The 27,872-nt window shown below is 41.9% G+C and overlaps 2 protein-coding genes across 6 annotated transcripts in view; one reads left to right on the top strand and one right to left on the bottom strand.

Moving 5' to 3' along the window:
* Positions 1 to 418: 418 nt before the first annotated feature.
* On the bottom strand, positions 419 to 27,872 carry MEIG1 (meiosis/spermiogenesis associated 1). Of its 4 annotated transcripts, none has more exons than XM_060097774.1 (4): positions 27,836 to 27,872; positions 25,039 to 25,144; positions 7,810 to 7,976; positions 419 to 604 (listed from the first exon to the last, which is right to left on the bottom strand). In XM_060097774.1, exons 3-4 carry the CDS (start codon positions 7,945 to 7,947, stop codon positions 476 to 478), a joined length of 267 nt encoding a protein of 88 aa, XP_059953757.1. In that variant the 5' UTR covers positions 7,948 to 7,976; positions 25,039 to 25,144; positions 27,836 to 27,872; the 3' UTR covers positions 419 to 475. The 4 variants fall into 4 exon arrangements, with proteins under 4 accessions (XP_059953757.1, XP_059953758.1, XP_059953756.1 ...); XM_060097775.1 differs by lacking the exon at positions 27,836 to 27,872 and adding an exon at positions 26,420 to 26,440; XM_060097773.1 differs by lacking the exons at positions 25,039 to 25,144; positions 27,836 to 27,872 and adding an exon at positions 12,161 to 12,376.
* The window catches only part of DCLRE1C (DNA cross-link repair 1C), a 51,610-nt gene continuing 51,224 nt past the window's right edge, over positions 27,487 to 27,872 (top strand). Inside the window, exon 1 of one of the 2 annotated variants that reach the window (XM_060097765.1) lies at positions 27,487 to 27,672. In XM_060097765.1, coding sequence (XP_059953748.1) covers positions 27,564 to 27,672 — 109 coding nt within the window. In that variant the 5' untranslated portion in view covers positions 27,487 to 27,563. The remainder of the gene's footprint in view (positions 27,673 to 27,872) is intronic. The other variant, XM_060097767.1, reaches the window with a different exon arrangement.

Here is a 27,872-nt window from a genome sequence, read left to right as displayed (position 1 = left end):
ATAGTTATGCTACCACAGTTAAAACAGGAAGAACCAGACCAAGGTGGGCACCAATGGAATGCTACTGCAGTTATATTTTACTTTATTTTTATTTTTTTTTTGCGGTACGCGGGCCTCTCCCTGCCGCGGCCTCTCCCGTTGCGGAGCACAGGCTCCGGAAGCGCAAGCCCAGCGGCCATGGCTCACGGGCCCAGCCGCTCTGCGGCATGTGGGATCTTCCGGGACCGGGGCACGAACCCATGTCCCCTGCATCGGCAGGCGGACTCTCAACCACTGCACCACCAGGGAAGCCCTGCAGTTATATTTTAGAACAAAACAGGATGATTACTAGAGACCAAGTTTCATGGCTTTGGTGTCTTAAAACATTCCATTGAAGTCTGCATTTTGGAGTCTTTTATAAAATGACACTTACATGATGTAGAATCAAACAGTTTATTTTTAAAAAGATAATGGCAGGTAATACCAAGAAGTAAGGCTAGTAAGCATAAATTTTCACTTTGTGGACTTCCTTGTCATCACATTCCCTCTGTCTGTTGTAGTAATAGAAAGTATTGTCCCGTCTCTGAAGTTTCTTCACATATCCTGTCTCTGGCCAACGATCTACCTGTATATTGAAAACCAGAATAGAAATATTATAATGCTGATGTTCTTTTTATATAATATTTCACTATCAAACAGTTAAAAACACAAGTCACATCAAACAATTAAAGTACAAAATTAAATTTAAAAATATTTGAGCTCTTAGTGATATCTTACACACACACACACACACAACACAACACACGTAAGTTGCAACCTTATACTGCAGGACAACTAATTCAGTGCTTCTCCCTAGATCCCAATTTCTAGATTTAAATTTCTACTCTGCAGCCAAGGTAAAACATTCAAAATAATCTAAACTTTATCCTTCTTATGTTTACAAACTGTTTTAAGCATTATTACTTACTAACTTCTAAAAATAATACCCAAGGAGGAAATTAGGGCTAAGCCCAGGCCACAGGGGTGACTAAAGGAAGCAGTTAGACTAGAGATATCTAAATCTCTACATCTAGAAAATCTCTATATCTAGAGAAATACACGTGTATTTCCTCATGTCCATGTTTCAAGTTCACACCTTAAAGCTCAGTTTTTCATAGAAATTTGAGGTCATGAACATAGTCCTTAGCAATGTCTTCTTACCTTCTCCCCACTAGTCTTTCTCGTTCACCACGTTGGTTTGCTTACTTGATCGTTTGGCTTGATCTAGTTTGGACATTTTTCTCCCCTTCCTCTCTGAATTCGTGTTATACCTTCTTGCTCAGGTCAATGCATTTTCGCTGTGGTTAGGTATGTTGCTTCTGGATTGTGTGACATGTACTCCACCGCTGTCAAAACCCTAGTATTTTGATTTTGTGTTCCTGGCATAAAAACCAAGTCCTGTTCTTCAACATCATCTCTACAGGCAGCTACTCATTCTCCAATCCCCCACTTATAAGTCACAGCTTCCAAACTAGAGCACAAAAATGCCACGAATACAAAAGAACACACATCCTTTATTTTCTAACAGCATATTTTCGCTTTCTTCTGTGGTCTCGTTGATTTAGGAGTTAGCAAAAACGGGTAGCAGCCTATCTGGTAAACCTTGGCAGGCTCTCTGACACGTACGTCATAGAGAAAAGCAATGCTTTCCATCGCTTCGGTCAAGTCTGCTGTTTGTTGCTTCCATTACCCTCAGCGGAGAAAGGCAGAAGTTCTCAAGATACCGTTACTGCTGTCTTCCTCTTGGAGCCAAGAGCAGGCTCTCTCATTTAGTAGGGTCCCCCCACCACCTTATTCAGTGAAGAAAGAGTACACTGCTGCTTCTTCAGAATACCCACAGCACTTTATGTGGGATTGAGGCAGGAGACAGATGGGCCCAGGCTGAGCAGCTGCAACCAGCCTCCTGCTGACACCTCGAGATGAGAGGCCAGCAGGAGCAGAGCCCTGATTGGGTGGAAGACAACGTGACCACATTTTTCTCATTCTTGTGGCAAAGGGGATTTTCCAGCTGGACACATGCGCAGAGAAGGTCCTCAGTCTCGGGAGGGGCCAAAGGAGAGAGGAGCCACCAGCCCATAATATGTCCTGCCAACCTCCCAGAAACCTTTGCGCTGGAATCCATCTTGGCTGAGAGGTGCGTGTGCACCCACCAGGAAGGACCCTGAGTCAGGCCAAATGTGGGCACGAACAGGACGATTGGCCAGAGGTAACCCAGAAGACTGCCCCCATATAAGCGATCTCAGCCACCCGTATTGCACACAACTCTGAGTCTGCCTGTGTGTTCTTCAACACGTACTTTACTCCCAGTAAACACTTTATGGGCTTCACAATCTCTGTCACTTTGCTGAATTCTTTCTGCAAAGAAGACAAGGACTGAGGTCCTGCTTCCAGCTGCCCCACCCTAGGAAATCAGGGGGGGCCTCCAAACAGATGGACTCGTTCTGCCTCTAGGATCAACCTCTAGGATTTTTTTCTTTCTATAACCCTTTGCTGTTTCGTCATTTTTTCTTCTTGGCTTTCTACCCATCACTCCCATTCAACCTAGGAAACCTTCATTCCTTAGAGAATGGTGGAGGGGGCTGATATGGTCCTCAAGTCAGCTGTCCTTGGGTAGGAGATCAGTAAGCACTAATAGTGTCCATAAGGACGTGTGCGTTAGGTAAGCACAAGAACACTGCCCAAACCCTTCAGACCACTGCCAATCAAGGCAAGCCTTCAGTTACCCTCCTGTCCATCCTTTAAGGCTCACTGCAAATGCCTCTTGGGGCATGAAGCCCTTTTGGAAGATTGTCCCTGAACGAGGAAAATTGTATCTTCCTTTAATTTGGGGGGGCATATATTTTCACTTGCGTAAGTTTTTATTGTTCGTCACTCTTAATCTTCCACTCCAAGATACAGGAATAATAAAAGCTATCATTCACTGAACACCATTCATTCACTCAACAAACTACTACTGAGCACTACAATGCGAGGCGCTTGCAACACATGATTTCATTTAATTCCTGAGACAGTTTTCTGAAGCAGGCACTGGCGTCACCATTTTACACTTGAGCTCAGTAAGGGTTATGAACCTTGTTCAGGGTTCCCCAGCCAAGGAGGAGAGCCAGGATGCAAAGCCTGGGCAGACTGATTCCAAATCCCGTACTCTAAATTTCTTGAGGTCAGGCACTTGCTTTTATATTTATCTGTTTAAAGCACCTGTGTCAGTTTCTGCTTTATAACAAAGTGAATCAGTTATACATATACATCTATTCCCATATCTCTTCCCTCTTGCATCTCCCTCCCTCCCACCCTCCCTATCCCACCCCTCTAGGTGGTCACAAAGCACCAAGCTATCTCCCTGTGCTATGCGGCTGCTTCTCACTAGCTATTTATTTTACGTTTGGTAGTGTATATATGTCCATGCCACTCTCTCACTTTGTCACAGCTTACCCTTCCCCCTCCCCATATCCTCAAGTCCATGTTCTAGTAGATCTGTGTCTTTATTCCCGTCTTACCTCTAGGTTCTTCATGACCTTTTTTTTTTTCTTAGATTCCATATATATATGTTAGCATACGGTATTTGTCTTTTTCTTTCTGACTTACTTCACTCTGTATGACAGACTCTAGGTCCATCCACCTCACTACAAATAACTCAATTTCGTTTCTTTTTATGGCTGAGTAATATTCCATTGCATATATATGCCACATCTTCTTTATCCATTCATCCGATGATGGACACTTAGGTTGCTTCCATCTCCTGGCAATTGTAAATAGAGCTGCAATGAACATTTTGGTACATGACTCTTTTTGAATTATGGTTATCTCAGGGTATATGCCCAGTAGTGGGATTGCTGGGTCATATGGTAGTTCTATTTGTAGTTTTTTTGAGGAACCTCCATACTGTTCTCCATAGTGGCTGTACCAATTCACATTCCCACCAGCAGTGCAAGAGGGTTCCCTTTTTTCCACACCCTCTCCAGCATTTATTGTTTCTAGATTTTTTGATGATGGCCATTCTGACTGGTGTGAGATGATACCTCATTGTAGTTTTGATTTGCATTTCTCTAATGATCAATGATGTTGAGCATTCTTTCGTGTGTTTGTTGGCAGTCTGTATATCTTCTTTGGAGAAATGTCTATTTAGGTCTTCTGCCCATTTTTGGATTGGGTTGTTTGTTTTTTTGATATTGAGCTGCATGAGCTGCTTGTAAATTTTGGAGATTAATCCTTTGTCAGTTGCTTCATTTGCAAATATTTTCTCCCATTCTGAGCATTGTCTTTTCGTATTGTTTATGGTTTCCTTTGCTGTGCAAAAGCTTTTAAGTTTCACTAGGTCCCATTTGTTTATTTTTGTTTTTATTTCCATTTCTCTAGGAGGTGGGTCCAAAAGGATCTTGCTGTGATTTATGTCATAGAGTGTTCTGCCTACATTTTCCTCTAAGAGTTTGATAGTTTCTGGCCTTACATTTAAGTCTTTAATCCATTTTGAGCTTATTTTTGTGTATGGTGTTAGGGAGTGTTCTAATCTCATACTTTTACATGTACCTGTCCAGTTTTCCCAGAACCACTTATTGAAGAGGCTGTCCTTTCTCCACTGTACATTCCTGCCTCCTTTATCAAAGATAAGGTGACCATATGTGCGTGGGTTTATCTCTGGGCTTTCTATCCTGTTCCATTGATCTGTATTTCTGTTTTTGTGCCAGTACCATACTATCTTGATTTCTGTAGCTTTGTAGTATAGTCTGAAGTCAGGGAGCCTGATTCCTCCAGCTCCGTTTTTCTTTCTCAAGATTGCTTTGGCTATTCAGGGTCTTTTGTGTTTCCATACAAATTGTGAAATTTTTTGTTCTAGTTCTGTGAAAAATGCCAGTGGTAGTTTGATAGGGATTGCATTCAATCTGTAGATTGCTTTGGGTAGTAGAGTCATTTTGACAATGTTGATTCTTCCAATCCAAGAATATGGTATATCTCTCCATCTATTTGTATCATTTTTGATTTCTTTCATCAGTGTCTTATAATTTTCTGCATACAGGTCTCTTGTCTCCTTAGGTAGGTTTATTCCTAAATATTTTATTCTTTTTGTTGCAGTGGTAAATGGGAGTGTTTTCTTAATTTCACTTTCAGATTTTTCATCATTAGTTATAGGAATGCCAGAGATTTCTGTGCATTAATTTTGTATCCTGCTACTTTACCAAATTCATTGATTAGCTCTAGTAGTTTTCTGGTAGCATCTTTAGGATTCTCTATGTATAGTATCATGTCATCTGCAAACAGTGACAGCTTTACTTCTTCTTTTCCGGTTTGGATCCCTTTTATTTCCTTTTCTTCTCTGATTGCTGTGGCTAAAACTTCCAAAACTATGTTGAATAATAGTGGTAAGACTGGGCAACCTTGTCTTTTTCCTGATCTTAGTGGAAATGGTTTCAGTTTTTCACCATCGAGGACGATGTTGCCTGTGGGTTTGTTATATATGACCTTTATTATGTTGAGGAAAGTTCCCTCTATGCCTACTTTCTGCAGGGTTTTTATCGTAAATTGGTGTTGAATTTTGTCGAAAGCTTTCTCTGCATCTATTGAGAAGATCATATGGTTTTTCTCCTTCAGTTTGTTAATATGGTGTATCATGTTGAGTGATTTGCGTATATTGAAGAATCCTTGCATTCCTGGAATAAACCCCACTGGATCATGGTATATGATCCTTTTAATGTGCTGTTGGATTCTGTTTGCTAGTATTTTGTTGAGGATTTTTGCATCTGTGTTCATCAGTGATATTGGCCTGTAGTTTTCTTTCTTTGTGACATCCTTGTCTGGTTTTGGTATCAGGGTGATGGTGGCCTCGTAGAATGAGTTTGGGAGTGCTCCTCCCTCTGCTATATTTTGGAAGAGTTTGAGAAGGATAGGTGTTAGCTCTTCTCTAAATGTTTGATAGAATTCGCCTGTGAAGCCATCTGGTCCTGGGCTTTTGTTTGTTGGAAGATTTTTTTATCACAGTTTCAATTTCAGTGCTTGTGATTGGTCTGTTCATATTTTCTATTTCTTCCTGATTCAGTCTTGGCAGGTTGTGCATTTCTAAGAATTTCTAAGAATTTGTCCATTTCTTCCAGGTTGTCCATTTTATTGGCATAGCGTTCTGGCACAGAAATTTGCACATGGCAGGTACCCAATAAATATACACTGAAGTGAAATGCAAAACCTCTCTACAACTGTCAAGTCATACAGTGGATTGGATTTTTACACACACACACACATACACAACCCTCAGGTGCTTTTTGAGACTTCCCCTTTAAGGGTGTTCTTTGTGTTCCCTTAAATCTGATCTTATCTCGGTCTCTTATCTCTTAACTGATCTTAATCACAACAGTTTCTGGGGTGGTGGTGTAGGGTGCATCACCGCCTGTATGATCACCTTGCCTATATGATCCTGGGTCTTACACACCTTTCAGATCTTTTTTTTTTTTTTTTTTTGTGGTACGCGGGCCTCTCACTGCTGTGGCCTCTCCCGTTGTGGAGCACAGGCTCCGGACGCGCAGGCTCAGCGGCCATGACTCATGGGCCCAGCCGCTCCGCGGCATGTGGGATCTTCCCAGACCAGGGCACGAACCCATGTCCCCTGCATCGGCAGGCGGACTCTCAACCACTGCGCCACCAGGGAAGCCTGTATCCCAGTCTTAATGCAAGTGTATGAAGCTTATTTTTGAACTGCATTAAAATGCTGATGCTTGTGTTTTACAACTATTTAGAAGCCACAGATGATAGAGTAATGAAAACTCCCTTTTGGTAATGGGGACCAAAGAGTAAAATGCTAGTAGATATGAAGAAATGGATATGTGAAAGTCATAGTCATCCATCCAATCCTCATTTGATCAGTATGTTTAATTTCATTCCTTACCACCCTTAATAATCTCTATTGAATTAACATCCATTAAATGAAAGAGTCTATTACATTTTAGCTCTGTATTGCCTCCATCTTTTTTCCTATCTACTTTTTTAGGACGTGTTAGGTAGAGATCAAAGAGTAGAATGAAGGAAGAAAAAGAATATGGGGATCTGAAAAACCCATCTAAGAATTAGTCTCTGAACAATGGTGAGTTAATAATTAAGAAAAACACCATAAAACAAAAATAAAAAACAAGTTAATAATAAACACTTTGTTGCAACCTCAGCTCTAAAAATTAAAATACATTTATGAATACTATGTCATATTCTATAATATCCTTCCAAACTCAGCCTCCTAGTATTCAGTAGAATAAATGAATTTTTAAAAATCACATTATAAACTGGGGCCGTATCTAGATTTTGGTATAGTCTTTGAAAAGCAAAACCATGCCTCTAATCTCTCAAGAAAGTCTGGAATACACAACCAAAGTCAGGAGATTTTGTCACCCAAAGAAGAATTTAACCCCTTTATAATTTGTGGTTAAAATAAAAAAGAAACAGGAAAGAAATAATAGTTCCACAGCAAACTGAATATCTGATAATAGAATTACCTTAGGGAGAGAAAATGACTCTGCTTTGATGGTCTACCATAAAAGATTCACAGCACAGTTGTCAGTAAAAGCTAGAAAATTCTTAATCTTTCTGTGCTGAGGAACCACCTCTTGCCCCAGTCTGCCTGAAAATCATTCTTCTGGGCCTCAGTTCCCCATCAGTAAAACGAGAGGGCTGGAGAAGAATTCCCTTTTAGTATTCTCTGGTTCTTTGTTGGTGGTGGCTTTTTTGTTTGGTTGTTTTGTTTGTTTGTTTGTTTAGTGCTTTTCACCACCTAACAAACTCATTTTGAGTTCGGGTTTGTAGAGGCATAAATCTTACCATAGAAACTTGCTTCACTTGTTTATATTCAATTTCATCTCGATATCCTGCGTGTTGAAATCTGTACAGATTTTCTATCTCTTCTGACCACTTTTTGGCATGACTTACTGATTTTGGTTTCACGTCAGAACTAGCCATGGCTACAGAGGTCTTATTACCAGTTATTTCTGAAAGATATGAAAACAACATTAATAGATAACATAATAGTGACAGTTTGGGAAATCCCTTTAAGAATGGACAAAACTAGCATTTAAAAAAATTAGAGAGTTAAGAATCCCATTAAATATATTAGATTTTTAAACATTCAATTCCAAGAGTGAGAAGGATTCATGTTCTATTTTGGAAATAAAATAAAATCAACCCTGAAAGATACATAAAATTGCATTCAGAGTTAGAGTGCTGTCCTAAATGCTGCACAGTAATTCTGGTATTTCAGACAATAGTTTATACATTTCTGAAATCACACTCTTGGTTTTAACTGCTCAGGAGATTGTCAAAATATCCCACCACCATTTCATTTAATCATATTCAAAACTTTATCTCCCTTTTTGTCCGTTAAGGGAATGTAAGATCAGTCTTCTCACTCTCTTCCTTTTCTTCTTACTGGGAAGCAATTGTTTCTTCCTTTTCCTTTTCTTGACTGTTTGGAAACATGCCAGTCACTGCACTCCATTGACTTAGGCCACTGTGTCCTGATGTGAGAAAATGGACTATCGACACAGTCAGTGACAGCCGTGTGGCTGTCCTGACACTGAGATCCCTGACTTTAAAACAATGTAGTCCTTAAAATTAAATTTTCAGCTCTCGTTCACGAAACTGTCTAGTCACCAAACTTGTATAGCCAGTTTTTCAAAGACATAATCTTGCACTTGTTTTTTGTTGACTTATTTTATTACCAAAATATATCATTCATTTAACATTTATTATTATATATATTATATAATACCTATTATATACAATATATGTATATTTTAATATTATATAATTATTATATATTAATATATATTACAGTCATTTATTAAAGTGCCCAGAATTTTCACCATGATTCCTTGAATTCATTCTTCTATTTAAATATGTTTCTATTGGCTGAAATACATTAAAATCAGACCTAATAAAGTAGGTTTCATCCTGTAAATGAATTCACATTTTTTGAATTTTTTCAGTTATAATTACAAATGCTTATTATGTCAAAGAAGTCAAGCAAAACATTAAAGTACAAAAAGAGAAGGCAAAATAAGCATCACAACAGTTAGAAATATCCATCAGGTGAATATCATCCCAACCAAATGATGAGTTAGAAGGAAAGACTTACAAAGTTTTATGAAAAGGAATCTTATAACAAATGCTTTAACAAGTGTAATAAATTTAGCTTTACCTGGATTTACCAGGAGGGAAAATAGGAAATGGAAATAAAATTGATGGGAATTGCTGAACTTCAGATAAATGTTTCTTCAGTATTAAATATGAAATGTTTCTTCAATATTATTAATGATATAGTGTAAAAGTTCTCTAAATGGTTAATAAAAAAGACTGTTAAGTAAATAAAAGTAATAAAAGACTTAATAAATAATAAAAGACTTAATAAAAAAGACTGTTAGGAGACTAAGTCATTTGTTTGAAGTCCATGTATAAATCACACACAAGTACTGAGTGATTCATTTCTAGGAAAAATAAGGAAATTGGTCTTATACTTCCTCCTACCTCCTCTAGAATTGTGTTATATAAGTAACATTCTCAATGTTATGGCACTAACATTCTATTCTGAAACCCTAATTCCCACGGTTGTTCAGACTTAGCTCCGTGTTTAAATGAAGTCATTTGAGTCACCCAGTTCTCACTCTGATGATGGTAGCAACCACCTAAGTGGATATATCATTAGAATTGTTGTTTGCATTTTTTCCCATGTGCATGCTAACACACATATTGATGAGAATGAAGAAAATTAAGGTATTGTTACTATTTGATTTTAAAAAAATTTTGATGCTTACTTATTAATTTAGTTTCAGGCTCATGTTGCAATTTAAGGCAGTACATTGTTATGTTATTGTATAAATTTATGTAAGATTTGGAAAACCTGACACAACAAGACATAAGCCATATTTCAGTGAAACTTTGTCCTTCAACTGCATTCATTTTAATGGGAGGTTCACTGCTTCATTGCTGCACATATACTAATTATGACCAATAAGTGAGTTGGACATATGTGGTACAGCCTGATGATCCATTAACATATATAATTATATATTTTATATATATATACATATATATATATTCCACAGGAAAATGACACTAAGAAACATGGAAGAAAAAAAGGTGCAAATTCAGGGTATTAAAAATACTTTCAAAATGAGTCATGTTTTTATATGAATTTAGTGGTTGTAGTATTTAACATTGGTTTTATAGTTTTCTCAGAGCAGTGATACTATCTTAATTTTTGTTTCACCCAAGCCATTTCTGCTTGAGGCTTGGCTTTTTGATATATAATAAAATACTTTTATTTACTCATTGTCATTCAAAAAGTATTTTCCTAAATGTTACCTATGAAACCTTTCATCATTTTCAAACATTTAATAGAGCAGAAAAATATGCTGCATTCAGCTTAACTACTGGGGAAATCGCCATTTTTCTCAGTAGAAATATGCATCCCCCTAAACATATCAGGCATTTGGGAGTTCCCTGGCAGTCCAGTGGTTAGGGCTTTGTGCTTCCACTTCAGGGAGCATGGGTTCAATCCCTGCGCAGGGGAACTAAGATCCCGCATGCCACGTGGCCAAATAAATAAATAAATAAACAAACAAACATATCAGGCATTTCAATACTCTTGCTTTCCCAAAATATCTAAAGGGAACATGAGTGTATTTTCACCATAAGAGGAACCCTAGTGGCTCTACTATATGGTGATGGTGTAAATTCTTTTGGTCTCTCTTACCACTTACTAGTTATCAAATACAGAATGCAACTAAAAATAGGAAAGATCAACTTAAAATTCCTTAAAGATTTCTGTGATTCCCAGAAATTCACTGGCAGCAGCACTAATTTTGCTGGTAGCCTTCAGCACTGTGAAAGTTAGTGGTTTCTTTAATGATAGCTGTGGCAAAAAATAATTTATATAAAATACATTTGACCTCTGTAATACTAAGCTGTGTCTGGAAAAACAGGAAATGGCAATGCCTGACTCTCTAGTTTGCAAAAATCAAATTTTATTAAACAGTATGAGGGTTTATGTGGGTATTTTAAAATCCCACCAATATTTTATTTTTATTATTATTATTAATTTTTTTTTTTTTTGCGGTATGCGGGCCTCTCACTGTTGTGGCCTCTCCCCGTTGCGGAGCACAGGCTCTGGACGCGCAGGCTCAACGGCCATGGCTCACGGGCCCAGCCGCTCTGCGGCATGTGGGATCTTCCCAGACCGGGGCACGAACTCGTGTCCCCTGCATCGGCAGGCAGACTCTCAACCACTGCGCCACCAGGGAAGCCCTAAAATCCCACCAATATTAAGTCCGTGACAATCTGAGGTTTTAATCTAACAGAAGCCTTTGATGTAATTTCAAACTCCCTTCTATGCAAAAAGCCATCACCTTCTTCTAGCTCTGAAAAGTGCGTTTACTTTTGTAGTCGTATTAAAACCCCAAGGGCTATCAGAAAAGCTAATCTTCCATTTCTTTCCCCATTTTATTTTTTCTATTCCTAGACACAGCAGAATACGGCGGAGGGGCCCTTTAACTAGCATGTAACCTGGGCCAAGTCAGTTCACTCTCGCGGGCCTCTGCTTCCTGAACTGAGAAGAGGTCTCACTAGATTATCTCTACAATTCTTACACTTCCCTTCCCAAAGTTTTTGGGGGTTCAGCTGAACAACAGAATTGGTTTCCATAACAGGCCTTGGTGGTCCATGGTCCAGTGTGCATCTGCACAGCAGAAAGCCCCTCCTTTCGGGGACCCCGCGAGCTGACCGATGGGGCTTCTCTGGTCCCTCAAACTTTTTTTTTTATCTTCCAGAAATCAACAATCATGTCTGTAAGGTAAAATCTGCCTAGAGAAGGCTGAGATGGAGAAAGTATCCTAAACCCTGGGGATCAAATCACTGACCTGCAGGAGGAACTCAGAAAGGAGCCCCCAGAATCGAGACCCCTAAAGACAAAGGGGGCGCGGAAACTACGGAGACTCGAAGTTAAAGACCCTTCCTAAAAAAGAGGAAACTAGAAAAAAGAGGAGCGAGGCGGACATATCTCAGGTACCCAGAAGGAGCAGCGGGGCAGAAGGGGCGGAGCCTGGGCTTCGGGGCGTGGCCTGGCAGGCACAGGGGCGGGGCGGGCAGGGCCCGGCCCCGCAGCGACGCGCCCACTCACCCGTGGGTCCTGCTCGCCCGGGTAACCCTCGCTCGGCCATCCTTGAGAGGCCGGGGCGCCCCGCCTGGGAGCTCGCCAGCGAGCCCGGCGGTGCTCGTGTTCTCCACTCGGGACCCGTGGGCTGGGCTGGGCCAGCGAGAGGCCAACTGTAGTGGCCTCGGCGACACTCACTTCGCCTGGCAACGTCCAGCGCAGCTCGAGCGCTCAACTCATTCAGGCCCCTTTGTGCTCGCTCAGGCCCCGCCCCCTGCGAACGGGCCTTTGTGCTCAAGCGCGTGGGCGGGGCCCAGTTTGGAGAGTGAAAGTCGATCGCAGGGTGGAGCCTTGCAACTTCTCAACCCCACTTCGAGGTGGAGAGAGGAGTGCTTGCCGCTGCATCAATCACAGACGGAATTCCCTAAAAAAGCCAATCAGAGAATAGAGACCATTGGTGCTTCTGGTCCCTGATGGTAGATACCTCCTATCTGTCCCACCTCTTCTTATTTTGTTGGAATTAAATGAGCCAATCCACTGGGTCGAGCACAGTGCCTGACAATTAGTAAACCTATGATAAATGACACCTATAGCTTTATCTTTTCCCAACATTACCTATATTATTAATCATTTAAAAGACTGCCTATTTACTTACAACTCCCATATTTATTTCCTTAGCCCAGATCTCTCTCCAAATTCTAGACTTGTATAACCAACGTGTATTCAACGTCTATCTGGTTGTCCAAAACAACCGCCCTCCAAGCACCCACCCTCAAACCTGCCCCTTCCACGGTCTCCCCCTTTCGGTAGGTGGTCCCTAGAGTCCACTTTCTCTGGCCCTCCATAAGCAAAACCTGTTGGCTCTACTGATCCCAGCCAGCGCAAGTCACCATCACTTTTCCCCCTCTGGTTATTGTAATAGTTCCCAACAGGCTTCTCTTGTCCCCTGCAGTCTATTCTCAACAAAACAATAAGTTCGATCTTGTTAAAACCTAAACAAGATTATGTCATTTCTCTTCTCCCAATCCTGCAATGGCTTCCCGTTTTACAGAGTAAAAACCAACAAAGCCCTCCAAGATTTGCATGCAATCCCTCCTCCCTTGCTCTGTAGCCCGGGATCACTCTGCTCCAGCCACACTGGCCTGGCTGTCCCTCACCCTGCTCCCACATTAAGGATTTAGATGTAGCTGCTTCCTCTGCCTGGAATGGTCTTCCTCCATTTATTCCCTTGGCTAACTTCCTTGTTTTTAAGTCTTTGTTGATATCTCAACTTGCCCATCCTAATCCCTGTAGCTCTCTCTTCCCATCACATTCTCTATCTGTCTTACTATGTTCGTGTTTCTTTTCTCCACAAGACTTATCACCTTCTAATATACTATTTATATTGCTTGTTTCTTTTTTTCCTTTTCCTAGCATAATGCTTTTTTATATTGCTTGTTTCTTAATTTTATTATTTAGCTTTCACTAGACTGCAGTTTCCATCAAGAGAGAGATCTTGTTAACTAAATTCCTAGAACAGTGCTTAGCACTCAGTAGGTACTAAAACAATATATTCTGAATAACTATATTGAACTACCACTGCCACTATGATGCTGTGGAAGTAGTACAGCATGGTGCCTAGGACACTGGCATCTAGGGCATGACCTTGGATTTGAATCTGGGTTCTACTACTTAAACTAAGTTTCCTTAACTATAAAATGAAGACAAAAACTGTACCTAACTGATGGGGTTGTTGTGAGGATGAAGAAATAAATATACACCTAAATGTATTTAGGACAGCATCTGGAACTGTATAAATGATGTCAATAGATATTATTATTTCCACTAGAACGTGTGCTCCATTACCACATGGGCTTTGCTCACTGCTGAATCTTTAGTGTCTAGAACAGTGTCTAGCACATAGTAGATGCTCAACAAGTATTTGTTAAATGAAAAAATGAATTCTCACTATCACATTTCCTGGAGGGTTGCAGTAGCTTCCTACCCAGACACCCAGCCCCAGACTGAGTGGTTTTTCTAAACTTGAATCCAGTGGTTCTCAAACTTTAGCATCTATCAGAATCCCCTGGAGGGAAGGTGTGTTAAAACAGACTGCCATGGGACTTCCCTGGTGGGCCAGTGGTTAAGACTCCACGCTTCCAGTGCAGGGGGTGCGGGTTCCATCCATGGTCAGGGAACTAAAACCCCACATGCCAAGTGGCATGGCCAAACAAACAAAACAAACAAAAAAAACTCCAGAAGACTGTTGGGCCCATCCCCAGAGTTTCTGATTCAGTAGGTCTGGGCTGGGGTAGAGAATTTTCATTTCTAACCCGTTTCCAAATACTACTGGTGATGTTCTTCCAGGTGTCATATTTTGAGAAATACTGCTCTAATCTCACCTGTCACTGCCTTGTTTCAAACCACCCTGGCTTGGGCTTCCCTGGTGGCGCAGTGGTTGAGAGTCTGCCTGCCGATGCAGGGGACACGGGTTCGTGCCCCAGTCCGGGAAGATCCCACATGCGGCAGAGCGGCTGGGCCCGTGAGCCATGGCCGCTGATCCTGCGCGTCCGGAGCCTGTGCTCCTCAATGGGAGAGGCCACAACAGCCACAACAGTGAGAGGCCCGTGTACCACAAAAAAAAAACACAAAAAACAAAAAAAAAGAAAACAAACAAACAAACAAACCACCCTGGCTTGCCACTGTCACTCAAGTTAGAGTTTCAACTCCTTGGCTTGGTGTACAAGATCTTCTTGATCTGGTCCTTTCCTTAAAATAATTTTCTTACTGAGGTGCAGTTGATGTACAAGATTATATAAGTTTCAGGAGTACAACATAGTGATTCACAATATTTAAGTGTTATACTCCACTTATGGTTATTATAAAATCTTGGCTATAGTCTCTGTGTTGTACAATATATCCTTGTAGATTGTTTATTTTATACATAGTAGTTTGTACCTCTTAATCCCCTACCCCTATCTTGCCCCTGCCTGCTTCCCTCTCCCTACTGGTAACCACTAGTTTGTTCTCTATATCTGTGAGTCTGTTGCTTTTTTGTTATATTCACTAGTTTTAACAAATTTTTTAGATTCTACAAACAAGTGATATCATACAGTATTTGTCTTTCTCTATCTACCTTATTTCACTTAGCATAATGCCCTCCAAGTCCATCCATGTTAGTGCACATGACAAAATTTCATTCTTTTTTTTATGGCTGAGCAATAGTTCATTTTATATATATCTATCTATCTCGTCTTCTTTACCCATTCATCTGCTGATGGACACTTAGGTTGATTCCATATCTTGGCAATTGTAAATAATGCTGCTATGAACCTTGGAGTGCATGTATCTTTTCGAATTAGTGGGTTTTTCTTTTTTTTTGGATATATACCCAGGAGTGGAAGTGCTGGGTCATGTGAGAGTTCTATTTTTAGTTTTTTGAGAAAATTTCATACTGTTTTCCACAGTGGCTACACCAATTTACATGCCCCCCAACAGTGTACAAGGGATCTCTTTTCTCCACATCTTCACCAATATTTATTTGTGTGTTTTTTGTTTGTTTGTTTTGCGGTACGCAGGCCTCTCACTGTTGTGGCCTCTCCTGTTGCAGAGCACAGGCTCCGGACGCGCAGGCTCAGCGGCCATGGCTCACGGGCCCAGCCGCTCTGCGGCATGCGGGATCTTCCCGGACCGGGACACGAACCCATGTCTCCTGCATCGGCAGGCGGACTTTCAACCACTGCGCCACCAGGGAAGCCCTATTTGTGTTCTTTTTGATGATAGTCATTCTGGTGTAGGGTGATATCTCATTGTGGTACTAATTTGCAGTTCTCTGTTGATTAATGATGTTGAGCATCTTTGCGTGTCCCTGTTGGCCATCTGTATGTCTTCTTTGGAAAAATGTCTGTTCAGGTCTTCTGCCCATTTTTAAATTGGTTTGTTTGGTTTTTTGCTGTTGAGTTGTATGAGCTGTTTAAATATTTTGTATATTAACCCCTTATAGGTCGTATTACTTGCAAATATTTTCTCCCATTTAGTAGGTTATCTTTTTTTTTTTTTTTTTTTTTTTTTGCGGTATGCGGGCCTCTCACTGCTGTGGCCTCTCCCGTTGTGGAGCACAGGCTCCGGACGCGCAGGCTCAGCAGCCATGGCCCACGGGCCCAGCCGCTCCGCGGCATGTGGGATCCCCCCAGACCGGGGCACGAACCCGCATCCCCTGCATCGGCAGGCGGACCCTCAACCACTGCGCCACCAGGGAAGCCCTAGTAGGTTATCTTTTGGGCTTGTTGACGGTTTCCTAGCTGCGCAAAAGTTTTTAAGCTTAATTAGGTCCCATCTGTTTATTTTGCTTTTATTTCCTTTGCTTTAGGAGACCTCCAAAAACATTGTGACAATCTTTTTTTTAATTTATCATTTATTTATTTATTTGGTTGCATTGGGTCTAAGTTGCTGTGCGCGGGCTTTCTCTTGTTGCGGCGAGCAGGGGCTGCTCTTCGTTGTGGTGCGCGGGCTTCTCATTGCAGTGGCTTCTCTTGTTGCAGAGCACAGGCTCTAGGTGTAAGGGCTTCAGTAGTTGTGGCGTGTGGGCTCAGTAGTTGTGGCGTGTGGGCTCAGTAGTTGTGGGTCGCGGGCTCTAGAGCACAGGCTCAGTAGTTGTGGTGCACGGACTTAGCTGCTCCGCGGCATGTGGGTGGGATCTTCCCGGACCAGGGCTCGAACCCGTGTCCCCTGCATTGGCAGGCGGATTCTTAACCACTGCGCCATCAGGGAGGTCCCACATTGTGACAATTTATGTCAGAGTGTTACGCCTATGTTTTTTTCTAGGAGTCTTATGGTTTCTGGTCTTACATTTAGGTCTTTAATCTATTTTGAGTTATTTTTGTATATGATGTTAGAAGTGTTCTAATTTCATTTTTTACATGCGTAGCTGTCCAGTTTTCCCAACACCACCATTGAAGAGACTGTCTTTTCTCCATTGTATACCCTTGCCTCCTTTGTTGTAGATTAATTAACCATAAGTGTGTGGTTTATTTCTGGGCTCTCTGTCCTGTTCCACTGATCTATGTGTCTGTTCTTGTGCCAGTATCATACTGTTCTGATTACTGTAGTTTTGTTGTCCAGTCTGAAGTCAGGGAGTGTGATTCCTCCAGCTTTGTTCTTTCTCAAGATTGTTTTGGCTATCAGGGTCTTTTGTGTTTCCATACAAATTTTAAAACTATTTGTTATAGTTCTGTGAAAAATGCCCTTGATATTTTGATAGGGATTGCTTTGAATCTGTAGATTGCCTTGGGTAGCATGGTCATTTTAACACTATTAATTCTTCCAGTCCATGAACACGGTATATCTTTCCATCTGTTTGTGTCATCTTCAGTTTCTTTCATCACTGTCTTATAGTTTTCCAAGTACAGGTTTTTTACCTCCTTCAGTAAGTTTATTCCTAAGTATTTTATTCTTTTTGATGTGATTGTAAATGGGATTGTTTCCTTAATTTCTCTGTCCAGTAGCTCATTGTTAGTGTACAGAAATGCAACTGATTTCTGTTTATTAATTTTATGTCCTGGAACTTTACCAAATTCATTGATGAGCTCTAGTAGTTTTCTAGTGCCATCTTTAGGGTTTTCTATGTATAGTATCATGTCATCTGTAAACAGCAACAGTTTTACTTCTTCTTTCCAATTTGGATTCCTTTTATTTCTTTTTCTTATCTGACTGTTGTGGCTAGGACTCCCAATACTATGTTGAATAACAGTGGCAAGCGTGGGCAACCTTGTCTTCTCCCTGATCTTAGAGGAAATGCTTTCAGCTTTTCACCATTGAGTTTGATGTTAGCTGTGGGCTCGTTATATATGGCCTTTATTATGTTGAGGCATGTTCCCTCTATGCCCACTTTCTGGAGGGTTTTTATCATACATGGATGTTGAATTTTGTCAAAAGCTTTTTATTGAGACAATTATATGATTTTTATTCTTCCATTTGTTAATGTGGTATATCACATTGATTTGTAGATATTGAAAAATATTTGCATCCCTGGGATAAATCCCACTTGATCATGCTATATGATCCTTTTAATGTAATGTTGGATTCAGTTTGTTAATATTTTGTTGAGGATTTTTGCATCTGTGCTCTTCAGTGATACTGGTCTATAATTTTTTGGTGTGTGATATCTTTAGTTTTGGCATCAGGGCAATGCTGGCCTTGTAAAATAAGTTTGGAAGCATTCCTCCCTCTGCAATTTTTTTTGGAATAGGTTGAGAAGGTTAGGTGTTAACTCTTTTGTAAATGTTTGGTAGAATTCACATGTGAAGCCATCTGGCCCTGGATTTTTGGGGAGTTTCCTTTTTATTATTACTGATTCAGTTTCATTACTGGCAATTGGTCTGTTCCTATTTTCTATTTCTTCCTGGTTCAGTCTTGGAAGATTGTGCATTTCTAGGAATTTGTCCATTTCTTCTAGGTTGTCTGTACTATTGGCATATAGTTGATTGTAGTAGTCTCCTACAACCCTTGGTATTTTTGTGGTATCGGTTGTAACTTCTTATTTTTCATTTCTGATTTTATTGATTTGGGCCCTCACGCCTTTTTTTTTTTTTTTGATGAGTCTGGCTAAAGACATCAATTTTGCTTACCTTTTCAAAGAATCAGATCATTGATCTTTTCTATTTTTTTTAGTCTCTATTTCATTTATTTCTCCTCTGATGTTTATAATTTCTTTCCTTCTACTAACTTTGGGTTTTGTTTGTTCTTCTTTTTCTAGTTCTTTTAGGTATAAGGATAGGTTGTTTATTTGAGATTTTTCTTATTTCCTGAGGTAAGCTTGTATCGCTGTAAACTTCCCTCTTAGAACTGCTTTTGCTTCATTCCATAGATTTTGGATCATTGTGTTTTTGTTTTCATTTGTCTCCAGGTATTTTTTGATTTCATCTTTGATTTCTTCAGTGATCCTTTGGTTGCTTAGTAGCATATTGTTTAGCCTCCAAGTGCTTGTGTTTTTTTTTTCTTGTAGTTGATTTCTAAACTCATAGCATAGTGGTAAGAAAAGATGCTTGATATGATTTCAATTTTCTTAAATGTACTGACACTTGTTTTGTGGCCTAGCTTGTGATCTATCCTGGAAAATGTTCCATATGCACTTGAAAAGAATGTGTATTCTATTACTTTTGGATGGAATGCCCTATAAAAATCAATTAAGTCCATCTGGTCTAGTGCATCATTTAAGGCCAGTGTTTCCTTATTGATTTTCTGTCTGGATGATCTGTCTATTGATTTAACTGGGGTGTTAAAGTCCCCTATTATTATTGTGTTACTGTCTTTTCTCCCTTTATATCTGTTAATATTTGCTTTATGTATTTAGGTGCTCCAACATTGTGTGCCTATGTACTTACAATTGTTATAATTTCTTCTTGGATAGACCCATTGATCATTATGTATTATCCTTCCTTGTCTCTTGTAATAGCCTTTATTTTAAATTTATTTTGTCTGATATAAGTATTGCTACTCCGGCTTTCTTTTGATTTCCATTTGGATAGAATATCTTTTTCTATCCCCTCACTTTCAATCTGTGTGTGTCTTTAGGTCTGAAGGGACTCTCTTACAGGCAGCATATATACGAGTCTTGTTTTTGTATCCAATCAGTCACTCTATGTCTTTTGATTGGAGCATTTAGTCCATTTACATTAAAGATAATTATTGATATATATATGTTCTTATTGCCATTTTGTTAATTGTTTGGGAGTTGTTTTTGTAGGTCTTTTTTTCCTTCTTTTTTTGTTCTCTTGTGATTTGATGATTATCTTTAGTGTTATATTTGGATTCCTTTTTCCTTTTTTATGTGTATCTATTATAGATTTTTGGTTTGTGGTTACCATGAGGTTTTTTAATAAATAAATAAATAAATGTGTGTGTGTGATTGTTTTAAGTTGCTGATCTCTTAATTTCAAATGCACCTTAAACAACTCTGCGTTTGTACTCTCCTCCCCTCACAATTACTATTTTTGATATCATATTTAATTTCTAACTGTTTTGTGTATCCCTTAACTGCATATTGTGGATATAGATGATTTTACTTATGTTATCTTTTAACTTTCCTACTGTCTTTGTGTGTGGATGATTCACTACCTTTACTGTATGTTTGCCTTTACTGATGAGCTTTTTCCTTTTATAATTTTCAGATTTCCAGATGTGGCCTATTCTTTTTCACTTAGAGAAGTTCCTTTAACATTTCTTGTAAAGCTGGCTTGGTGGTGGTAAACTCTTAGCTTTTGCTTGTCTGTAAAGATTTTGATCTCTCCATCAAATCTGAATGAGAGCCTTGCTGTAGAGTATTCTTGGTTGCAGATTTTCCCCTTTCATCACTTTAAACATATTGTGCCACTCCTTCTGGCCTGCAGAATATCTGCTGAAATGTCATCTGATAGCCTTATCAGAGTTCTCTTGTACATTACTTGTTATTTTCCCTTGCTGCTTTTAATATTCTCTCTTTATGTTTAACTTTTGCCATTTTAATTACAATGTGTCTGTTGTGTTCCTCTTTGGGTAAATCCTGTATGGGTCTCTCTGTGCTTCCTGGACTTGGATATCGGTTTCCTTTCCCAGGTTAGGGAAGTTTTCAGCTGCTACATCTTCAAGTATGTTCTCAGCCCCTTTATCTCTTTCTTCTCCTTCTGGGACCCCTATAATGTGAATATTAGTGTGCTTTATGTTTTCCCAGAGGTCTCTTAAACTGTCCTCATTTCTTTTCATTATTTTTTTCTGTTCAGCATCAGTGATTTTCACTACTCTGTCTTCCAGGTTGCTGATTTGTTCCTTGTATTGTGGATGCCTTCTAGTGCATTTTTTCATTTCAATTATTATATTCTTAATTTCTGGTTGTTCTTTACAGTTTATAACTCTTTGTTAAAAACTTCTAACTTCTCACTCTGTGCATCCATTCTTCTCCCATGTTTTTTGACCATCTTACCTATGACTAACCGGAACTCTTTCTTGGGTAGATTGCCTATCTCCACTTCACTTAGTTCTTCTTCTGGGATTTTATCTTGTTCCTTCATTTGGAACATGTTCCTCTGTCACCTCATTTTGCCTAGGTTACCGTTTTTATTTTTATGTGTCTGGTAGATTGGTTGTTTCCTGACCTTAGAGAACTGGCCTTTTGTAGGAGATATCCTGTGCATCCCATCAGCACACTCCCCTCTTGTCACCCAAGCTATAGGTTCCCTCTTATGAGGGCTGTTGGGTCCTTCTGTTGTGGCAGGCTGACTATGTAGGCAGGCTGGTAGGCTTGGTTGGCCCCTGGTCTGGTTTGTTGCCAGGGCCTGCCTTGTATGGAGGCTGCCAGCCACTGGTTGGTAGGACCAGATCATGAGGTGGCTGACTGCAGAACCCTGTGTGTAGGGGTGGTCCTGGGGCTCGTGCTGACACTGGTAGGAGGAGTCCGGGTCCAGAAGACTTTGGGGCTGTTGCTACCCACTGGTGGCTGAAGCCAGGTCCTGGAGCTAATGCCAGTCTACTGGCAGGCAGAGTTGGCTCCTGCAGTCTGGTTGCATGGCCTGGGGTTGGGGTGGGGGGGTCTCAGAGCTGGTGTCAGATGGCTGGTGGGTGGGGCTGGTTCCTGACACAGCTGGATGCAGGGTCTGGGGCATCTTGAAGCTTTTATTGGCCTGCTAGTGGGCAGGGCCAGGGCTCAGCTGGTCCCAGTGCAGGGTCCGATCTCCTGGTAGGCAGGCTGGGTCCACAGGCTGTGGAGCTGTGGTTTTCTCGTGACTGCTGTCTCCTCCCCGGTGGGTGAGGCTGGTCTAGAGGCTACAGCAGGCTCGCTGGAGACTGGAGCCAGGCCCAGGGGATTATGGGGCCAGTGCCCACCCACTGGTGGGTGGAGCTGTGTCCTGGGCCCTCTGGTAGGCAGAGCTGTGTCCAGTAGCGGCTGGGGGCTCAGGAGGTAGAGGTAGTAAGGCAGCCTGTCTGCTGGTAGGTAGGGCCGTGGGCCCATGCAGTTAGTTGCTTGGCCTAAGGCATCCCCGCACTTGCCCCTGTAGGCTGTGGGGACAGGGCAGGGCTGGGTCCTGGGACTCATACGCTAGAGAAAGGGTTCCGTACCGGTGCTTGCCAGTGCCACTGTCTACAAGGTAGAGCAAGCTCCTAAACATGGCTCCGAGTGTCTGTGTCCCCAGGATGAGCTGCAGTTACCTCCTGCCTCTCTGGGAGACCGTCCAAGATCAGCAGGTAGGTTTGACCCAGGCTCCTATTAAATTACAGCTTCTGGGAATTCCCTGGTGGTCTAGTGGTTAGGACTCTGCGCTCTCACTGCCAAGTGCCCAGGTTCGATCCCTGGTTGGGGGACTCAAATCCCACAAGCCGTGCAACACGGCCAATAAAAAAAAACCCAACATTTCAGCTTCTGCCCTGGGTCCCAGTGTGCATGAGATTTTGTGGGTGCCTTTGAAGATTGAAGTCTCTATTTCCCCCAGTCCTCTGGCACTCCTGAGAGTAAGTCCAGCTGGCCCACAAAGCCAAATGCTCTGGGACCCTGACAGGGGGCTGGGGTCTCTCTACCCTTTGGGAGAATCTCTGCAATTGTAATTATTCTCTCGTTTGTGGGTCGCCCACCGAGGGGTATGGGACTTGACTGTATCACGACCTGCCCCTCCTACTTGTCTTGTTGTGGTTCCCTCTTTATGTCTATAGTTGTAAAAGATCTTTTCTGGTAGCTTCCAGTCTTTTTCATTGAGGTTGTTATGCAAATAGTTGTGATTTTGGTGTGTCTGTGAGAGAAGGTGAGCTCAGGGTCTTTCTACTCTGCCGTCGGGGCCAGTCTCATCAGTCTGGTCCTTTCTTAGCTGGTTTAGCCTTGACTTCCCCTGTTAAGGCCCTATTATTTCATCCCTTTTGAGTCCGCTACTTTGGTTAAGAGGAACTATTGATATTTGCAGAGCCCAGATGGAATGAAAGCTCATTCCAGGGACTTCAGCTGTTCTTGTCCCTGGAAGCTGAACTCAAATTTTTCTTCTCTGCTAAATTTTTCTGATGGCCTTTTTCTCCTTTGCAGAAACAAGCTCTTTCCTTGGTCTCCACAGTACACCCTGACACACATCCATTAACACACTTGTGTAAGAGCTCTTGTGTTTATTTGTTTCCACGAGTTTCTACTTCTGCCAGTCTGTAAGCTCTTGGTAGACCATGGCTGATTCCTTTATGTACATCCAGTTTCAAGCACAGTGACTGGCACTTAGTAAACACCCAGTAAATAGTAATACCTACCATTTATTGAGCACTTACTATTTTCTGGGGCCTTGGGTAGCCTTTACAAACTTTTTTTTTCCTAGTTGAATAATAACACTTTTTAATCAACCAGAGGGTTGGGGGTAGGAAGTGAGAAGAAGAGGTAAAAGTGCTGGAGAAAAACATGTAACTAATGCAAAATAACATATATTGTGACTGAAACAAAACAACAAACCCCCCCACAAAAAAACACCTTCTATTATGTGAATTAGCTGGATAGTGTATTTCTTTTTTTTTTTGCGGCCATGCCACATGACATGTGGGACCCAAGTTCCCTGACCAGAGATCGAACCTGTGCCCCCTATATTGGAAGCATGGAGTCTTAACCACTGGACCACCAGGGAAGCTGGGTAGTGTCTTCTTAATCAGTCAGCTCCTATAGAGAAGGAATATCCTTGCCAATCTTGTTTACTTTGTTCACATTCGCCTATACACTCTCTAATTTTTTTCAAATCTATCGAGCTATAATTGAAATGCAATACATAACAGTATTTAGCAGCATATAATTTGATACATTTTGGCATATGTATACACCTATAAAACCACAATCAAGTTAATGAACTTGTTTGCTTGTGTACCCAGGCGACTGCTGATTTGCTTTCTGTCACTTTAGATCAGTTTACATTTCCTATATTTTTATTTAAATGGCATCATACAGTATGTACTCTTCTTTTGTCTGGTTTCTTTTGCTCAGCATAATTATTTTGAGACTCATTCATTTGTTTTGTTGTATTAACAGCTCATTCTCTTTTCCTCCCAATTTTATTGTGATATAATTGACATATAACTGTGTAAGTTTAACGTGTATAACATAATGTCTTGAATCATGTATACATTACACCAACATGATCACCACAATTGTAGCTAACATCCATCACCTCACATACAGTTTTCCTTTTCTTGTGATGAGAACTTTTAATACCCTCTTCCTCAGCAACTCTCAAGTATACAGTACTGTATTGTCAACTATAGTTGCTATGCTGTATATTACATTCCTGTGATTTTTTCATCTTGTAACTGGAAGTGTGTACCTTCTGACCACCTTCAGTCATCTCTCCCACCCCTCCCCCACCTCTGGCAACCACCAATCTGTTCTTTGTTTCTATGAGTGCAATTTCTTTAGAGTCCACATATCAGTGCGATCATATAGTAGTAAATACCCCGAATAAATAATAATAGCTAATATTTATTGAGCTCTTACAATTTTCCAGGACGTTGTATGGACTTCATTGTGCCCACCATTTTGAGATGAGAAAGCTGAGTTATGGAGAGGTTACCTTAACCAAGGTCACGTAAATAGTAGTGGCTCAGATGCAGCGCTAACCAGGGCCTATATTTTTTCTAAAAGAATAGCATAGGATACAGTAAATTTATAATGCAAGTTATTTATATTGTCAACTGAAAAAAAGAAAGCACAACCTAAAGGTTGACACCTACGTGTTTTTTTTTTTTTTGCGGTATGCAGGCCTCTCACTGTTGTGGCCTCTCCCGTTGTGGAGCACAGGCTCCAGACGCGCAGGCTCAGCGGCCATGGCTCATGGGCCCAGCCGCTCCGTGGCACGTGGGATCCTCCCGGACCGGGGCACGAACCCGTGTCCCCTGCATCGGCAGGCGGACTCTCAACCACTGCGCCACCAGGGAAGCCCGACACTTACGTTTTATCTGGCAGACTGAGGACTTAAGCCTGGGATACAGCCTCTCAGATCGCTCTCAGGGTCTGTTTCAAAGAGGTGAGGGAGGAGCTAGGATATAGAGGAGTTTCTGCAAAAAACAAAACAACAACAACAAAGCAGGGAGTCAAACGTCACAAAATGACTGCTAATTAGAGAAAAACCAGACATCTCAAGTTAATGACTTGAGTGCTTTTGTATGTATGCGAGGATGCGAGAGTCTGGGCTCACTGAAATCATTCCTTTGATCTGCACCTTAACTATCTGAGGCTGGTATCCTCTTTTTCTCCATCCTGAATCCCCTCAGGGTGCATTGTTGTGGGTGGGGGGGTGGGTAGCTGCAGTGGCTGATTTCTTGATGGCTGAAACATCCTCTGCTGACTGATATGGCAAGTGACATTCTTCATCCACACTATGGACAACGATTTATAAGTACATAAAATTAAGAAAAAGATATTCTGTACTGATTTCCTAACAAACACTTGAATCTACCTCAATAAGTAGTTTTTAGGTATTTAACTTAAACTTAATAGCAGTTTTCTGTCCTTCTGGGACAGAATAAATTGAGGACTTGGAAGCCCAAAGAGCTCTGAGATTGCAGAAGGATAGAAATTCCCAGCTGGGGAAGGACATAGCGATGACTAATCACGTGTCACTCTTTTCTTTACGACCAACCACAAGAGGCATTTCTCCTGGGACTTAGTATCCAGGTAATTGGGCTTCTTCCGAAAGTCCATTTCATTTGTATTGTGAGGATGCCGAAGTCTAGGAAGTGACTGAATCTTCCTCTACAAGAGCCAATATTACATGTGTCTGGGCTATGCTTACCCATCTTTACTATTTTATACCCTATCTTTTAATCCTGACTCTCTGTTTGCCTTTATTCTCTTGTCCTGTATCCATTGTTTAGAGGAGGGAATAAACACGGGGACAAATAAGTAAGAATATGAGCCTTATCTTGACCTGTGTGGCCAGGAGCTTCATTGTCAGAGGTAGACACACTGGATTCTGCAAATACCAGGCTCAGTGCAAGATTTGGTTTTAGGTATAGACAGCCTAGTCACAGAGACAGCCTTCTTTTATCCTATGACAAACCATCTTATACCAAATCAAAGGTGTTGGCGATGTACACTAGCAGGGTGTTTTACTCAGATTCGTGACAATGTGTCCACACCTCCCCCCTCTTCTACCCTCCGCTTCCTCCTCTTCCTTTCTTCCTCCTCCTTAGCATTTCACCAGTATCTGTATTTGAATAGAACTGTCTGCCCTGGCTGCAGGGAACACGCCGATATTCTCTGAGGGTGGCATTCTGATTCTTGTTTTCCCTGGCTAGAACGCATTGTTAGTGGATTTATTCCTACATTACCTTGTGTCTCTGTGGAAGCATTTATTTACCACGTTCTGCAAAGTTGTTGTCTCCAAATAGATTGAAAATGACTCGTAGGCGCAACTTAGTCGTCTCTGTCATCACGGCAGGGCTTGTTCGGTGCTGTGCACAAAGTAGGACCTCAAGTATTGGAGTTGTGATTAATAATACTGTGGTGTCTAAGGAGACTTGCTGCTAAGGGGTGCGGGTAATGCCATTGTGACTATTCGGTGAATGTTAATACTTTAGCAAACCTTTTCATAAAGTTGCTTTGGTGGTGAAAAAATTCCAGACCTTTCGCCCATTACCCTACCATTTTTTTCTTTTATACATCTTTCTAACTCCCAAAAGAAAAAAAAAGCTAAAAAAAAAAGAGAAAAAAGTAAAAGGTCAAAAGGGGTGGAGGTAGGGGAGGCTAGCAGCTCAGCTCTCCTTGGGATCTTTACTTATCTACCCTAAGATCATGCATCTGAGCTGTGATCATCAGGGATCGTGGATTCACTCCGCTTGTAGATTACGTATAAATGGAAGCAGGGACTAAGAGTTTTCGAATCTGCCACAAGCCTGATACCGTTTTCTCACACAATCCTGACGATTATCCTATAAGGTAGACATTGGGAAGGGACAAGAAAGAAGAAGAGAAGCAAATGAAGGCTTGCAGGATCGCAGCGGACAAGAAGGAAGTGGAATGCATCCGATTTCAAAGCCAAGCTCCGCATCCCTGGGTGGAGCCTCCGGTTCTGGGTGTTGTCTCCCTTGGCGTTCTCGTTCCTGCACAGACACGGGTAACTCTTCACCAGAGTGACACCGTGTTGTGTCAAGGTATCCGGTAGGAGCCTCACTCCTCGCGCTGCACCCTAGATTCCTCCACCCGGCCTCCCAGCTCTGAGCGCAGGGCAGCCCAGTTAGTTGGTTTCACCCCCGCAGGTCGCGGGCTGCGGGAACTGACAGGAAGCTCCTTGGCGCTGCCCCCACCCCGACCCCCCGGGCCGCGGGGCTGCTCTGATTGGACGTGGCTGCGCCCGGCCGGCCAATGGTGAGGCGGCGGCAGCTTCCCGGAAGTGGCGGCGCGGCCGGCGGCGGCTGTGGCTTCCGTTGCTCTCTAGGCAGGCAGGCGACCAGTCCGGCCGGGTTGGCGGACGCAATGAGCTGCTTCGAGGGGCAGATGGCCGAGTATCCAACCATCTCCATAGACCGCTTCGACCGGGAGAACCTGAGAGCCCGCGCCTACTTCCTGTCCCACTGCCACAAAGGTGAGCGAGCGCAGCGCGCCGCCCCGTCCCGGGGAGCCGGGCTGCGCGGGTTCGGGCCCCGCGGGGAGGTCGCCCAGGGGCTGGAGGGAGGGAAGGCGGGGGTCGGGGTCCTGCAGGAGGGAGTTCAGGCTTTGGGAGACCGGGGGAGAGACTAGCGACTCACCTTGTCCCGGCGGGCTCTTCAGCCCGTCTGACGCTTT

The sequence above is a fragment of the Mesoplodon densirostris genome, chromosome 4 (assembly GCF_025265405.1).
Source record: "Mesoplodon densirostris isolate mMesDen1 chromosome 4, mMesDen1 primary haplotype, whole genome shotgun sequence".
Classification (NCBI taxonomy): domain Eukaryota; kingdom Metazoa; phylum Chordata; class Mammalia; order Artiodactyla; family Ziphiidae; genus Mesoplodon; species Mesoplodon densirostris.
The sequence above is the reverse complement of the archived record's forward strand: the minus strand, read 5'-3'. Positions and strand labels throughout refer to the sequence as shown.